Raw genomic sequence first — 17405 nt, 5'->3', positions numbered from 1 at the left:
ACGGCAGTGTAACGTCAAGGACCATATTACAAATGACTAAATGTTGGAGGATTGTATTGTAAATTTTAAAAGTTGGGAGACCTAAATGAAAGTTTTAAAAAAATTCATTGACCATTACTATACTTTACCCTAATTTTTATTATGTATGTATTAGTTTGTAATAACTCTTATATTATTTTTTGTAATAAAATTATTATGTTTTATAAGATTTTTTATTTAATTAATACAATTTTTAAAATTATATATGATAAAAATCGTCATCTCGAGGTGACAAGTTTCATTGTGACAATTTAAAGTGACCATTGTAATCTGTTGCGCAACAACTCTAGACAGCTAATTTTTTGAAATTCGGAGAAAACTCATCACCTCGACATGATAATTTTTTTTAAATATAATTTTAAAAAATAATTTATTAAGATACTAATCACATCAAAATGACGAATCTCGCTAAATATATTAAAATAATAATTCACATAAAACTATTAAATTGGAATCATTAAAATAATATATTAAACCAAACTCATCACCTCGATACTGGGCCAAACAGTTTTATTACCCTCGATATTGACAAAAAAAAATCAAGTTAAAGAACAATGAATTTATAAGCGAACATGCAAATAGAAACGAGATCATTATCAAATAAAGGATAAATTTTGTATTTAGTCATCCATATATTTTGTAATTCCGTTTTAGTCCAAATAAACTTTTATTAATTTAATCTCTTCTCTTTGGCCAGAAACAATAAAAAAAAATAGAAGAGAAAACAAGAGCTGAAGATGCTATAATTATATATAAAGTGGCCATGTGGGTTTACTTCATGGAGAAGGTAGGGGAACAGATTGAACTGTTGGATTGTTTGAGGGTTCTTACACATTTACTAAAGGCGTGTATCACGTGGACTTTGTTATGTTGTACGTCTATTCGTATAAATAGATTAGTATAAATTATCTTATACCAATAATTAGAAAGAATTAATCCCCTCCGATATATAATTTATTTATTTAACAATATTTACGCATTTCCCTACAAAAACAATTAACTAAAATAATTAAGACAAAAAGTATTTAATAATTTATTCATCCATTTATATAAAAATGTATATATTAAAAGTAATATACTAAATAAAAATTGATTGATTGATTTGATAATTGGATCTTTCTTGCTTTCTTCTTTATTGTTTGATCCGGTGGTTCTTTCACCTTACCAGTTTCCAAGAAAGCCAACAATTATTGTACTGGAATATGCAATATGCCCCATTTTTGTGTTAATTACATTGGACCCCTCATCTCTTCCTATTTACATAAAATCGCAATATTTATCTCACTTTTGAGAAATTAATTAAACGCAATTATTTAATTTAAAAGTTATTATATTATTCTATGCAGTGGAAATCTACTATGAATTAGTTAAATTAATAAGGTAAAAATACAAAAGTGGGAAAGTTAAAGGGGTAAAATCATAAATAAGAGAAAGAGCAAGGGGCGACCCTACGTGTTAGTGTAGAGTTGGTCAATGACTTATTAACGAAGCTGTGTTCAAATAAGAGTCAAATGGAAGGGGGAGAGCCTCCCAATGTTCTTTCCACGTCTGCGGCGAAAAACCTAACGATTTAAGAAGTAGAAGAAGAAGAAGTCTTTCAGCTTCAAACTTCAGTTTTCAAGGTATGAAATATGAAATAATTCATCAATTCATGTCATTCAATATGCATTCCTTTTAGTGTTTATATATATATTTTCATCTATCACCGGAAAAATTATGTTATGATACTAGGACAATCATGGAAACTTATTATTGGTATGTGATTTGTGCTCCGTTTTGTGTCTTTGAATGTTGAAAATTGGAACAGGTTTTGGTTCCTTTTGCGTAGAATGATGAGTGAGGGCAGTAAAGCCATTAAAACGTGTTCAATCCCATCATCCTCGTCTCGTTTGTCTCCTTTGGCTCGTCCATTCACCATCAGTAACCCTTTCAATCGCCGTGAATCTTTTGACCCTTTACTTGGCTCTGCCCCTTCGTCTACCTCCACTCTTGATCAACCCTTCCCCTACCTGAATTTGGGTGATCAAAGTCACCGTGGCTACTATGCCTATCAGTCCGACTCTACGGCAATTACTGCTTTCCCTTTTGTTAATGACCTTGACTTTGAATTCAATTCTTGTTTCACAAGCCACCCGTCGGAGGATCCTCCAGTTCAAACCAATTTCACTCCTATTTCCTCAAGCTTAAGCAAGGTTGGCCTCGAGAGTGAAATTCAGGGAACTTCTACAAATCAACAATGGCTACGAGAAGTTCCTCGCACAAACGATCAGATTGCAACTGGTGTTTCCTTGTCCTGCAATAACCCGCTTGAGCAAGGTAGTTTTGATTTCTTACAGATTTTCGTTTTTGTACCAAACTAATTCATTTGCTATTAGTGACAAATTTAGTAACGTAAGAGTTGGTCTTCTAAAGGGTTAATTATTTATATAAATTATGAACCACAGGGTTTTGTTCTTGTTGGATGGAATGAAGGTTACTTGTAGGTGCAAAGTTGTCTTAAAAAAAAGAAAGCACCTTCTGTTAATGGTTAATATAAATGTTTTTGCTTTTGCTGGCAACCATGCAACTAGGGCTGAAACTGTTAATGGTTTTGTCCAGGTACTGCTATTGAAGGATCAAAACTTGTTAGTAAAACACCTTCTGTTTTGCATGAAAAAGACTGTGTGGTCGTTGGAAAAGATAATCGAATTAGACCAGTAGATGAGGATAAATTACATGCTGGAATCTGTGTTTTTCGACTGGCTAATTCCGAAGTAAATTTGTTGAACAAATGTATGACAAAATCATTTCTGATATCATCAGATTTGCCCTTTTCTCCAAGACCTCAAGATAACCAAAGTAAACTGTCATACTCAGTGCCATTACCGACTTTGAGTCATTGTGATTCAGCTATTATTAACAACAAGATTTGCTTTCCACATCTTGCTTCTTGTGCACCTGAAACTCTGGTTTCATCTGAGCCAAAGTGTATATCTTGTTCAGCTCAAACTTTCAAACCATCAGGTGCTAGTTACAATGCTACAATTGTTAATCCTGTTCCATTAGAGAATGTGCCTTATGGTGGCACTTATACAGTTAGCAACATGGATTCCTATTCTGGGAATGTTGTACCTGGCATGTTTGGTAGTCATATAGTGCGGAGTCCTCTAGACAAGGTGGCTTGCCAAGACCTAATCCTAACAAAAAAAGGTGAAAAGATAGAACTTGTTGAACCTGTCCACAATGAGACTAAAATCCCTTGCATTATGGCAAAATCCAAGCTTCAAATTGCTTGTCCCACTGATCATGGAGACTTGAGTGTAGAACAACATGGTGTGAAAGCCGGTATACCTGATGATAAATGGTCTACCAACAGTGATGATTCTGATGTAGATTCACCTTGCTGGAAAGGAACCCAGGTTTATAAATCTTCACTTAGAGATTCAGTCCCTGTCAATTCGGAAGATTGTAATGGTCAATCTTCATCCAGAGAGTCGGTGTGTCTGAAATTAGAACATTCTAAGAATGAAAAAGTGGCTCGTAACAGTTTGAATCCTCTAGCACCTGTGTTTATTCCTGGAAATTCTAAACAAAAAGTTGATTACCATCAGAAGAAATGTCATGGAGATGGCTTTTCCTATATTGAGAATGTTGGGGCTTTAGCTGTTATTTGTTCGTCAAGGGAAGAAGGATCAAGGGGTTCTGATAAAGAGGGCACATGTCCCTCCGAAGAAATCAATGATATAGGAATACTTTGGTCTTCTGATGTCTGTGACTCAAGAGAGGAGTATGGCACTCCTTACGAGTCATTTAGAAATTCAGCGGTCAATTCTTGTCGTCTCGAGCCATATCTTGGGGAAGAGTATGTTTCCCCTGAAAGTCGGCTTGAAAATTTTGCTGGTGGCATGGAGGGTATTGCCGATGCAAGATATAATGTGTTGGACGGTGTTATAGACATTGCACATACTGGGAAAAATTCTAGCATCTTATTCCCTGCAACAGAAATTGCCCTGAATTTACATTCCACTGGAGTTGGTGTTTCTTCAGATTTAACTGAAAGATTTCTAGAGCCACTCAAGTCTACACCTCCCAAACTTGATGCTAACTTACTGATTAATACAATCCAATATTTATCAGAGTTGCTTCTGCAGAATTATTCATTTGCTTTAGGTTCAATGAGTGAGCATGAATATGATAAAGTTCTGAATATAATCAATAAACTTTATGTTGTCATCGGAAATCAGGCTGGTGAAAGAGCTGTAAGGTCCGGACCATGTCACATGTGCACTTTACATGGTAAGAGGCAAGTAGCTGATAACCATAAGGTATGGTACTTAATATCTTTTTCAACTTCTCGGTCTTACATGTATTGGTTTTATGTTTCTATGATAATAATTCCAACCTGATTGCATCTGTTTAGTGTGTGTAATAGATCCCCTTGCTGCCTCTGTATGAAATAGTTGTTTGCTATTACAGGACATATAAACAGTCTCTTCTTATGACTTTAACAATGTAATTATGGAAGTTGTATTACATCAACAGAATGCATGAGACATCTGTGCACTTATGTTAAGTAGTATGATGTTATTCTCTTTTATCAAAGCAATGGCGATTAAAGTTACATGAAGATCAATGAGCTCATAATTCGTTACTGAATTCATTCCAATTAATTGGAAAGTTGCTGAATGTTTCTATTCTTCATACAAGATTCAGGTCACCCGGAAGGACCCAAAAGTAGTTCATTCGACAGAGCATGAAATGCCACCAGAAGCCTTATTTTATAGGAAACTATGGCTCGAGGCTAAAACAGCTTTATATTATCAAGAACATGGCTTACACATGAAACCGGAGCCAGATAAGTGCTGATCAAAATAAAGGTTATTTCCCTTACCTCAACCCTGAAATGTTTTCCCTTTCAACACTACTTATTTTACTTTCACATCTCCACCCTGGTGTATTCTGAGGCCTATATGCTTTTAGCTAACCTTTCAAAGTGCTGGTGGAAGGAGTACATCTTGTACATAGGTGATAAATATAATGGCGAAAGTGGTACATGCAGGATGTGTTCAAGCTGCTGTCACGGACTTGAAAGGTTCAATATCTGCGAGCAACCAGACTGAGTTCAATAACCTTAAAAAGGTAAAGCCGCCAAATCTTAAGTTGTATGTGAACCAGAAAAGTTAGCTAATGAAGCATAAGGAAAGAACCTCAAGACTGTACCTAAATCCGTGCAACTTTTGTAACATACTTAAGATCTTGATTCTTTGTACAAATAGTAAACTGGGTGTTCTAATCGCAATTGACCCATTGCATCTAAAAAGTATTCTTACCTGGTGGGTTTTGACCCTAAGCCAATGACTGCTGAAAGAATGTTGTTGGAACCCATTATTTCTGGCGTTTCAGAGCTGCAACTTAAGCAACCTTCATCATCTATTGTTGTCAGCTTTTATTGCATGTTTGACAATTGTATGTTTCAGAGCTGCAACATACAATTGTCAAACTTGATTCGAAATTGAAATAAAAAGTTGAAACTTGATTCAAGCTTGAAAAAACTTAACTCGAAATATTCTTGAACTTAGCTCGGTTGAAGTTTGAACTCACAAAAACTTTAAGTACATAAATCTATTGCATTTAAATACATAAATCCATTGCATTTAAAAAAATATGTTATTTTAATAATATAACTCACGAGTTTTTCAAGTCGAATATTAAAGAATTCATTTCAACATATTAAGAACTAAAATTGAGCTCGAGTTGAGTCAATTGATTTGAATATTAATCGAATTTTGACAGAATCAAACTTAAATAATTGTGACATGTCTCGTCTCATTTACAATTTTAATTTATCCTATTAACGTATAGAATATGAAATAAATTTTAGAAATAAAATCTCATCTAAAAATGTGAAAGTAAAACATTTATTCATTTTAAAATCAATAAATTTGAAGATTCATCGGCGACAAGTCATGATTGAAGACTGTCTAGACGAATTACCAAGACCGTACAGGTGGAACTCCTTAAGAACCGTTTAGCAGCCACCCAGAACGTGGCTTTGAATTGACAAGTTGACATTGAAATTTCATCATTTCTTCACGGAAGATATTGATCTTAAATGGTCAAGTTACTCGAATCAAAACAGCCAAGGTTGAATCTTCGCTGTGAGGCAAATATTTAAACTGAAAGCAGACGCACGAAGGTGTTAAATCCAGTCAGAGTCTTAGAGAATATCTTCAAATTCACGACAAGAACGACTGAGTTTTAAAGAAAACCAACAATCAAGAACCTGGACCGATGAAGAAGACAGAGAAGCCCAGCATCACGCTATGCAACTGATTAGCTCCTCGGTGTTGTCCATGGCGTCGAAAGTGGCTATTAAACTCGGCGTGTTCGAGATCGTACAGAGTGCCGGACCTGGTGCGCTGCTGTCTTCTTCCCAGATTGCTTCCCAACTTCCGCCTCGATCATACAGGCTTTATGGTTTGGCACCTGCTGCCAAATAATTCATTAGAAGCCCAAGTGGAAGTTCTTTGTCTCCCTTGTTAGGCTTATATCAGGACGAGGTCACTCTACATTCCTGGTACCAGCTGAAAGATCAGTCCTACAAGGGGAGAATCCATTTACAAATACACATGGAATGAATATCAACGAGTATCTCCGCAACGATACGAGGTTCGGAGACGTCTTCAAGGTCGCCATGATCGAGTACAACAAGTTGTTCGTGGAAGAGATGTTGAAAAGCTACCGGGGCTTCGACGGCTTGAATTCGTTGGTCGATGTCGGCAGCGGCAACGGTTTTATTCTCCACAGTATTGTTTCCAAGTACCCTTCCATCAAGGGTATTAACTTTGATCTGCCACATAATTGACAAGTCACCTTCCTACCCTGGTATGATATTCATACAAGCTCACCACCATTGATGTGTTATCTGCTAAAACTGTATAGTTGTTAATTTGTTCTATATGTTTGTGTTGTAGGAATCGAGAATGTTACCGGAGATGCTTTCGAGACCGTACGGAAAGGCAACGCCATTTTCATCAAGGTTAGGCCTTGATACAATCTCTTTTATCTGTCCAAGGAAGTATTGACTAATGACTAACACCAGTTCTTTGAACGAAAAAAATTGCAGTAGTTACTCAAGAATTGTTACGAAGCATTACCGGCCGGTGGGAAAGTGATCGCGGTGCAGACGGTAATCCCCGACGCCAACGTCTCATATAAAAGCGTGTATCAGTTCGATGTGTACACATTGAGCATGAATGAAGGCGCAAAGGACAGGACAGAAAAGGAATACGAGAGCTTGGCAAAGGAAGCAGGCTTTTCGAGTGGCATGTTGCATCTTCGGTTTTTCGGTCATGGAGTTCTACAAAAACATGTGAGATCGGAGAATTTCGATATGATATGCATGAAGCAATGAATTGTGAATAAATTGTTATCGTTTCTTGCTGGTTCTTGCCAATGATATGTAAACTGGTTCAAGTGATATGCATCAGCATTGAAATGGTCAAGTCCTTCGCTGAAGGCTTTAGACCCTGTGGCCATATCAATAAATGGAAGAACACTTGGACCAAATCTATAATTTACACATAGTTCGATGACTAATAATAAAATTTGCCCAAACTTGAAGTAGTTAATTTTTTTTCTTTGTTGATTGCTTGTTGAGATAAAACCCAAAATATTGGTAGTCGTTTTCCATGTTGAAAAGTTATTGCATCAATCAAATAAATATAATGATTAAAATAATGGAGTAGAGACAAACAACCGTATCGAGCCCCTAAATTCTAATATGACCATGTCAATTAGTTTAGCTTGCGGGACTTATTATATTGAATGACCAATGTCCCAATAATATACAAAGAAAATTAAAATGTTATATGGATTTAAAAATGTTTATCAAAATATACGGTAAAAAACATAAATGATCCCCGATTATAGGGTACTGTTTTATTAAGTCCTTCGATTACTAAAACTTATAAAATGGTCATTCGACTATAGAATGTTGTTTTGTTGAGTCACCAGACTGTTAAAAGTTACAAAATGATCACCCGACTATTCATTATGTTCCAAACTCGTCTTTTCCTGTTAAAAAAAGACGATATTCTAAGACGAACGTTAACTTGTTGACTGTGATATGATAAAATTTGATTCTAAAATCTCAAATGACTATCATATCTCAATCATGATGTTAATGTCCAATTTAAACAATTATCATTTTTTTAACGGAAAGGAACGAGTCTAGAACATAATAAATAGTCAAATGATCTTGTAACTTTTAATAGTCGAGTGACTCAACAAAGCAACATTCCATAGTCGAAGGATCATCTTGTAACTTTTAATGATCGAGGAACTTAATAAAACATTACCCTATGATCAGAAGACCATTTGCATTATTTACCCATATAAAGAAGAACTATTATAAGAATAAATTTGTTATTAAAAATTAAATAAAAATTTGAAGGTAAGAATTTGAATTGTAATAGATAGGGGTGAGCAAAACTCGACTCAAAAAATCAATTTTTTCGACTCGAAAAAATTCAATTTCTAATCGAGTTGTAAAACACAACTCAAATAACTCAAAATGTTTAGTAATTTGTAGATTAATTTTTAAGTTTGAGTCAAAGTTTGAATCGAGTCTCTCGATTTGTATGATATATGTAAATCACATATGAAAAAATATATATGTATTGTATATGGTTATAAAATACACTTTAAATTTGAATCAAATAATGTCATAATATTGTAAATATTTATAATTAAATTTAAATAGAAACTTAAAATTTTGACTCGACTCGAAAAAAATCTCTAGTCAACTCCGAATTATGAAATAAGACTCGTTAACTCGAATAACTGGAAATTTTTTGACTCAACTCGATCGAACGCTCACCCCTAACTATAGATAAAAAAAATTAGGTTGGAAGAATTATTATTTAATATGTATCTATAGTATTTAATTTAAATTAACTAATTAATCTACAAATAATTATCAATTAAAATATATGTAGGAATGAAGGATTAAAATCTCAAAACTGTATACAAAAAATCCTATTTAGAGACTCATAGTAGTAAAGTGTACAATGTAAATCGATTAGAATTAATCAGATTAATGTTCAGTTCCAGGAATTATTTTGTTCTTAAAGCCTGTTGCTGTTAAGCATTTCCCTTTCTCTCTTGATGTGTTCTTCTCTCTGACACTGAAAAAGTTGTGAGAGGAAAGAAAAGGGGCGGAAAAAGGAAAAAAGGAAGCTTCCTTAAGGCTGAAGCTCTTTCGGATTTTGGCAATGGGTTTGAGCAGAACACAAAGGCCCGGCAATGGAGTTTCCACCAGATGGGTTTCTTTCTTTTGCATTGCTAGCTTCTTATTGGGTGTACTTGTTGTCAACAGGTTCTTTTTGCTCCATTTTACCCGAGTGGACTTTGGATGATCAAGATCTTGTTTTGGATGAACAAATCGCAAGTATTTTCTGTTTTCAATGTGGGGGTTTTGAAAATTTTGAAGCTTTGGCTAGTGTTTCATTTTCCTTACATCTTGTTACTGTATGTTTATTTGGAAGGACCTTGTTAATTTGATGCAGAATTATTCAGCAAAATGACTCTATATGAATAGATTTGGCTCTTAGGTTTCTCGATTTAATGCTGTTGTTTCTTAAAAGGATTTGTCTCTTTAGTTCAGTCTACAGTGAAAGGTTCATTACTAATGGTGCATGGTTTTTTATGTTTTTACAGATTTTGGACTGATTCCGATCTAGTCAAAATTGATGAGGCTTCTTCTGTACAAAAACATCAGAGAAAAGAAGTTCACCCCTTAGTTAATTGCGATAAGGCAAGTTTTTTAAGGGTATAAAATTGTCATAAGCTACCCTGAATACCAAGAATCTTGATGAGTTTGTGTATATTACATACAACAGGATACTTCAGTCCAGGAAGGTAATATTCTTTGGCGAGTTTCCGAAACTCATGATGTAATTATGTAAGCTTCTGTCTTGCTGGATGATTCTGCCCAAAGTTACCCTTAAATGTCTAAATTTTGTGTAGAACTTTGAGGGTTCCACATGATAAATACTTTCAGGACATTAGACAAAACAATCTCCTCATTGGAGGTTCAGCTAGCTGCTGCTAGAGCCGGCAAAACGGATAGTGGTGAAGGATCTCCAATGGTTACAAAATCAGGAATCGAAAACTTGAAGGAACGCCCGAAACTTTTCTTTGTTATGGGAATTATAACAGCATTCAGCAGTAGGAGACGGAGGGACTCGGTCAGGGAAACTTGGATGCCTCAAGGTTTTATTCAGTACTTTTTGGCATTCTACTGGACATTCTCTTGGATCTAGTTGATTATTTATTCTTTAATGTTTATTGTTCTCAGGGGAAGGATTAAAGAGGTTGGAGAAAGAGAAGGGAATTGTAATGCGATTTGTCATAGGTCACAGGTAAATTTAATTGAAAGTTTGGAGCATTTAGCTTTAACATTATGGTATTTGGATTAAAGATGTATTTGTGGTTCTCAGTGCAACCCCAGGCGGTGTTTTGGATCGTGCCATTGATGCTGAAGAAGAGCAGCACAAGGATTTTTTGCGCCTGGTATGCCCGTGCTTACTTTCCTTGGACCAAGTTCATGAATTATCTTCTCTGTTTTTGGTGTGCAATGCACGGCAAAGAGAATAGCTCAATATTTATAATTTTAAAGATGCATTTGTATAACTAGATTACGGTTCTAAGCTTGGTCAAATGGAGGAGAAAAGTTAATCTAGTTCCTCGAGTAGTTTGGGGTGAAAATATAGCCGGCTTAAGTAGTCACCGGTACCTCGTCTCTAGTCTCATTTCACGCCCGACCCATGTTTTAAGGCTTCTGTGTGCTTTTCCTTGTTCTTGTCTTATAAAATATTTGAAGCAGTTCTAGAAAGATTATCTTGAAAAAGATGAGCACTCTTAGTAAGATTGTTTAGATAGTTACATTATGGTTTGACCATTGAAACAGGATTTCGTAGTTTGAAACTAGAGCTCTGTCTCACTTTTTTTTTTTTTTGCAGAATCACATAGAAGGTTACCATGAGTTATCATCGAAAACCCAAATATACTTCTCCACAGTTGTTGCTAAGTGGGATGCGGACTTCTATATTAAAGTCGACGACGATGTACACGTAAATCTGGGTTAGTGATCCGGCTTTCAGTTTTACAACACCTTAATTTCTTCCTCGTGAACATACCTGTATCAGCCTATCAGGGTTACTATATTGATATGGATTATTCTACAGGTATGGTGGGTTCCACATTGGCCCGTCACAGATCGAAACCACGTGTCTATATGGGTTGCATGAAGTCTGGGCCTGTTCTAGCACAGAAGTAAAGATGAATTTTTTTCTTCCAATGATCATTTTTTCCCCACCATACTTATTTCTTGTTTGTGTACAGAGGGGTCAAATACCATGAGCCAGAATTTTGGAAATTTGGCGAGGAGGGAAACAAGTACTTTAGGCATGCCACTGGACAATTATATGCAGTTTCCAGGGACTTGGCCAAGTACATATCCGTCAATCGGTAAATCCTCTTTTTTCGGTACTATCGTTTCTATATGCTATTTTCTTTCATGATATCTTTTACTATATGTTTATTTTCTTTGTAGGCACGTACTTCATAGATATGCAAACGAAGACGTGTCTTTAGGTTCCTGGTTTATTGGTCTTGATGTTGAGCATATTGATGAACGAAGCCTCTGTTGTGGAACTCTCCTGGGTGAGATAGAGTTGAATCTCCGTAGCAGCGTGCTGGGTTTTAATCTCTAGTCTTGTTTGTCTCCTGCCAATGAGAGTGTATGGAAATGATCTTTTCATGACAATGATTAAATTTGTTTGATAGATTGCGAATGGAATGCTCAAGCAGGGAATCCGTGTGGTGCATCATTCGATTGGAGCTGCAGCGGCATTTGCAAGTCCGTGGAGAGAATGAAGGAGGTGCATCAGCGGTGCGGGGAGGGCGATGAAGCAATCTGGCATACAAGCTTCTGAAACCTTATTGACTAACCTGGTTAGTAAGATTCTTTTGAATGTTCCATCTATGCTTTGCGTCAAACAAACACCGTTTGCCCCGTTTTTTGCAACAATGTTCTACCAACTGTCGTCGAGTTGCGGTCCAATATCGGGTTGTTCGTAGAACAGAGGAACTGAGGAAGTGTTACTTTTGAAGTTTTGATGTAGCTTAACGATGTTTGACATGAGCAGGTAGTGAAAGCTTATTGATCAATCTGAAGGGTTGTTAGAAGACGGTGTATGCCGCAGATTGTTCATAGTTCATGTATGGTTACATCATGATTAGGGTTGTAAATGAGATGAGTGGAGCTCGAGTATCATTAAGCTCAACTCGACTCAAAAACTCGCTTTTAAAATTATTAAACTCGACTTCAACTTAATTTTGAAAGTTATTTGAAAAGTCTATTAAAAAATAATCTTTTTAAAATATTAAACATATTTCAGATTGTTTGTGCAGATATCTCTCACATTCTACGGTCTTAATTTCATTAACTAAAGCAGCCATCCATTTTTTATAAGTTCTCATAATCGTTGATATGATAACTTTCGACTTCAGTCGGTATAATAACACATTTAATCCTTGATATTTACATATTTTATCAATTGCTCCAAGAGATGGCGAACGTCCTGCATCTATGCATTGGATACTTTTAAAAGAAAATTGGAAGTCCATATAGGCAGCATATCGATGGGTCCCGAATTGCAGGCCGTATCAACGCAGAATGTGACAACCCTCACAATTGCTATTTGGCATTTGCAAGGTGCGACTCAGTTGTTGGGGACATGGAATATTTAAAGGCAGTACTTTTTGACTTTGATGGTAATACTAATATAAGGGGATTAATATGGAAAGGAATTATAAATTATAGTAACAAACTTTATTTTCTCAAATAAAAAAAAAATTAGCTGATCCTATTCTCATATGTAATGTGGTAAGGGGAGGTAGGGTAGTAGGTTGTTCCAACGTCAGGTTGAGAGCAGCTTTCGTGGAAGACCTCCGTTATGAATTGCACTCAGTGGGACTCGATCCCACGACCACAAGGTTAAAAGCCTTGTACTCTCAAATAAGATAGTTCTTATAGTAAGTTGGAGAAATGCATGAACTATACGACGTCTTCATAAAGACGCATGGAAGATCTAGTATTCTCTCAACCTCTGATGCAAAAATGGTGATGTTGTTGGTGTTTTTGAGCTGATTGAAGGTTAATTTACTTAGGTCGTTGTTGGAGCAGAATGAGGGAGAGTTAGTGGACACCATTGATGGAGCTCAGGAAGTTGAAGAAGACAATGGCCAATCCAGATAAATTTTATAGGTTAGGCTAATATAAACATAATAAAAATTTTATCTGAAAATTCATATATATATATATATACCACTTACCTTTAAAAAATAACAAGAATATTAACATGATATTTTTTAATTATTTTTCAATCATGATATTATATTATCTTATGATGATACATCAATATCACTTAATTTTTTTAAAGATGAAAGATTAAAACATAACCAAAATATAACATTAAATATAATTTAAAATAAATAATAGTTAAATGAGCAAAATATAAACTTAATAATAAATGAACCACTTCAATAGGCCTAGGCCTAGATACGCTTCTGATGGAAAACAAACACATAAATCAATGTGGGAAGACGTCGTATCTTTCATATGTCTTTCAAACACACCAATTAATCTACATATTTTTAATTGATACTATAACATTCACTATATTTTAAAAAACAATATCTACACTGCCCTTACAAACAAATACATTTTCCATTATATCATTCTAATAAATTTGTCAAAAAATATTATTAAGTATCGAGTATAAAATATAAATAAAATATTTCAAAAATATTAAATTAAATAATAAAAATGATATTATTACTTAAATTAATTATGGAAAGTAACCTATCTCGATTCCGGAAATCCGAATTGAACAAGCGAGGACTGTACACGGAGCACTAGGTAAATAGAGAGAGAAAGAGCGATGAACTGACTGAGTCAGACTCGAACGGCATCGAGCTTAGGCAAACAACAAGCACCGAGATTTCAAAATTCATCTCCCTGCTCTCCTATAGGATCTATAGTTTAGATCCCATTAACTTTCTCCACTATCAACGCACAGTTTAAATAAAGGTAAAAATACATCAAAGATCCTTACATTTTTTGAAAAAATCAACGTGATCTTAATATTAATCAAATAATCACATTATATTTATTTTAGAAATTAGGTCACGTTAAAAAAATAATGCGAGAACTTTAATTTTTTTTAAAGTACCTCTTACGCCGTTTTAACTTAAATAAATTTCAATTATTTAAGATTTAATATAAAAATAAGTGTATAAACTATACTCAATATTAATTTTTTGACTTAAAGAATTTTTCGTTAAAAATAAATACATCAAGTTTTTTTCATTACATTTTTAGATATATAACGTTAAAAAAAACTATTAAATGACATTTGTCATATTAAAATTTTTTTTAAAATAAAATATTTACTTATTTAAAAAAATCTTATTTATGACACATATTACTTAAAAAAAATTTAACAATAAATACTTAAAAATATAAAAAAAAATAAACACCTAGTTTTATTAAAAAAAATTATACGATAAAATATTTTTTAAGATATTTTTTTATCAAGTCATTATTTAAAAACTAAAACTTTATTTCGAGGGGTACACTAGTAGAGCCCTTTTATATCAAAATATGAATCACCTGCCACCGTCACTTTCCTTATGCCAAGCTGGCAAATATTGAAGGACCTGGGAATTTGTGGCGTACTCGGACAAAATATAAGGGATCCATCTTTAAGGAAAGTTGGTATTGGTATGTATTTATGCAAGGGAAGAAAAGGGAAAGGAGGGGAAAGCTGGCGATCTGGACCCGGCGAAGTTCGTCGGATTTCACACATTTCTCACCGGAGCTTCGCGAGTAATCACTCTCGATCTGAGTTTTGTTCGCTGAAATAGAAAGGATTCGGGAAAATGAAGGGATCTGGACCTCTTGTTGCGACTGTGATCGCTGCTTCCACAGTGGCTCTCACTTCATCTTCATCCACTGGAGTCCAACATGTTCTTTCTCCGATCTCCTCCAACAAGGTTTTTTTTATACTTTTTTTACCAATGCTTCCTCTCTTTTCTTCGTATTGGTTTTATTATTCTCCCCACTCCAATGTCTAATGAATGCTTTTTCTTTCATTTTATTTGCTTTGCTGCATACTTTGCTGTGAGATTTTGACTGCTTAATTCTTTTAGTTTAAGTATCTTTCTATCTGGATCTAGATTTATCTTTTAAATCTTATTAAGGAATAAAAATTCTGGATCTTGATCTTGACATTGAACGATGATTATTTAGGAGTTCCAGAACGTAGCGTCGAGGAATCGTACGGCGTCTGAAACAGAGAAATTCGCGCCCGATTTGATGGGTTGAAGTTCATAGAGACGTTGGTCACAGCCCACAGATAAAATAAGAAACACATCAAAACGCTGTGCTGTATCCACGGTTTCTTCCTTTTATTGTGGTTTGAAAAGACGAGCTAACCCCCCAATTCGAATATGATGTGGGAGATTGGAGTCCCCTTTTTTCTGTTTCGTTTTGTAATTCCCGTCGTTTTCGTGATCGATTGTGATGGTGAAATCATAATTTCCATTTTCTGTATTTTTTTTTATAACCACTCTGATGTTATAAAGGAGTATTTAGGGAATCTGCTTTCATAGTTTAATTTCGATTTATTGCTGTTTTTTAATAATAAAAAAGGAATATTTGGGTAAATAATATTAAAATGTGCGAATTTTGTTGAAAAAACATGAAAGTTTCACATACCAAGGATTAAATTTATGGCCTTAAATAAAGATGGAAAATTCTAGAGCTGTGTGAAGTGGAATGCGCTCTTTCCAAGTCATCATCCATTTTTTGCTTTGCTGCTACTTTGCTGTGAGATTTTGACTGCTAATTCTTTTAGTTAAGTATCTTTCTATCTGGATCTAGATTTATCTTTTAAATCTATTAAGGAATAAAATTCTGGATCTTGATCTTGACATTGAACGATGATTATTTAGGAGTTCCCAGAACGTAGCGTCGAGGAATCGTACGGCGTCGAAACAGAGAAATTCGCGCCTCGATTTGATGGGTTGAAGTTCATAGAGACGTGGTCACAGCCCACAGATAAATAAGAAACACATCAAAACGCTGTGCTGTATCCACGGTTCTTCCTTGTTATTGTGGTTTGAAAAGACGAGCTAACCCCCCTTTATTTATTATTTCAAAGTTAAATTTTTAAAATTTGAATATGAATATTTTAATTATTTGAAATAATTAAATTTTATAAAATGTATATTTACAAATTATTTGGTTGAAGGTTTTTTAGATATATATATTTTTTTATATTTTTATCAATAATAAATTTTAAATAATAATGAATTAAAGTTTAAAAAGCATGTGCAATTTTTATGGGACAAAAAGAGTATTATTTATAAATTTTTGTTAGTTTGATTAATCGAATTAATCGAGCTTAGTTCGATTCAATTAAAAATTTAGAAATATTACGGTTTGATTAACGATTAAAGAAAAAAATTGATTAATAAATTTGGATATTTTGTTTTGAACAATTAAGCAAACTGACAAATTAAACATAACATTAATAAAATAATTATTATGTACGAATACAATAAATAGAAAATAAATATTATACAGTTCAACTGGTTGATTGGAAACAAAGTAATGTTATGAGATAATTTGGTCAAATAAAACAAGTAATATATATAAAATGATATTTTTTTGAACATGTATAAAATGATATTATTACCCTTAAATGAATGGTTTTTATTATAAAAATATCTTATTTATTATTATAAAAAAATATCTTATTTATTGTTATAAAAAAAATCTTATTTATAAAATATATTATTTTAATTATGTACGGCTCTCGACTCTTTGGGTGAAGAATTGTTATTTGTTAATATATTTTTCTTATATTAGCATGTATATTTCACGATTTTATAAAAAAAATAGATTGTATCTAGTAATTCAAGATATAAAAAAATATTAAAAGGTATTACGGTCAGTGGTGCAATCAGTCCACATTAGCCGATCCACTGCGTGAAATTTGAAGCGACTCTGAATTGGCTTTGCATGAGACTTTTCTTCTTCTTTTAACTGATTTTGAGAGATTCGCTGAACCAGTTGCATGTGTTTCTGCTTCTTTGATCATCCCACTATTCAAATGTTTTGACTTCGGAGACATTTTCGAGGTTGTTGTTGCGTTTTAACACCATATAAACAGCTCATAATTCTGGGTTCTTCCTATGTGTTTGAATCAAGCGTTCTCTTTTGGACTTGGAGGGTTCTAATTTGTTCAGTTCAT

General features: G+C 34.1%; 2 protein-coding genes and 1 pseudogene across 3 annotated transcripts; all 3 read left to right on the top strand.

The window, feature by feature from the left end:
- The first annotated feature begins 1558 nt into the window (after positions 1-1558).
- On the top strand, positions 1559-5357 carry LOC120199736. 2 transcript variants are annotated; one of them, XM_039200749.1, is made up of 5 exons: positions 1559-1661; positions 1847-2355; positions 2638-4343; positions 4732-4895; positions 5078-5357. In XM_039200749.1, the coding sequence occupies exons 2-4, from the start codon at positions 1869-1871 to the stop codon at positions 4882-4884; spliced, it is 2346 nt and encodes a 781-aa protein (XP_039056680.1). In that variant the 5' UTR covers positions 1559-1661; positions 1847-1868; the 3' UTR covers positions 4885-4895; positions 5078-5357. The 2 variants fall into 2 exon arrangements, with proteins under 2 accessions (XP_039056680.1, XP_039056679.1); XM_039200748.1 differs by having other exon boundaries at positions 4726-4895; positions 5078-5355.
- On the top strand, positions 5056-7234 carry LOC120199676 (annotated as a pseudogene).
- A 1901-nt stretch (positions 7235-9135) lies between these two features.
- LOC120199738 (beta-1,6-galactosyltransferase GALT31A-like) lies at positions 9136-12037 on the top strand. The gene is made up of 11 exons (XM_039200751.1): positions 9136-9397; positions 9739-9835; positions 9921-9982; positions 10082-10293; positions 10379-10442; positions 10521-10593; positions 11043-11163; positions 11268-11355; positions 11425-11550; positions 11636-11745; positions 11869-12037. The coding sequence occupies exons 1-11, from the start codon at positions 9294-9296 to the stop codon at positions 12015-12017; spliced, it is 1206 nt and encodes a 401-aa protein (XP_039056682.1). The 5' UTR covers positions 9136-9293; the 3' UTR covers positions 12018-12037.
- The last annotated feature ends 5368 nt before the right edge of the window (positions 12038-17405 follow it).

Source organism: Hibiscus syriacus, unplaced genomic scaffold (assembly GCF_006381635.1).
Source record: "Hibiscus syriacus cultivar Baekdansim isolate YM2019G1 unplaced genomic scaffold, ASM638163v2 tig00005465_pilon, whole genome shotgun sequence".
In the NCBI taxonomy this organism is placed as follows: Eukaryota; Viridiplantae; Streptophyta; class Magnoliopsida; order Malvales; family Malvaceae; genus Hibiscus; species Hibiscus syriacus.
The sequence above is the reverse complement of the archived record's forward strand: the minus strand, read 5'-3'. Positions and strand labels throughout refer to the sequence as shown.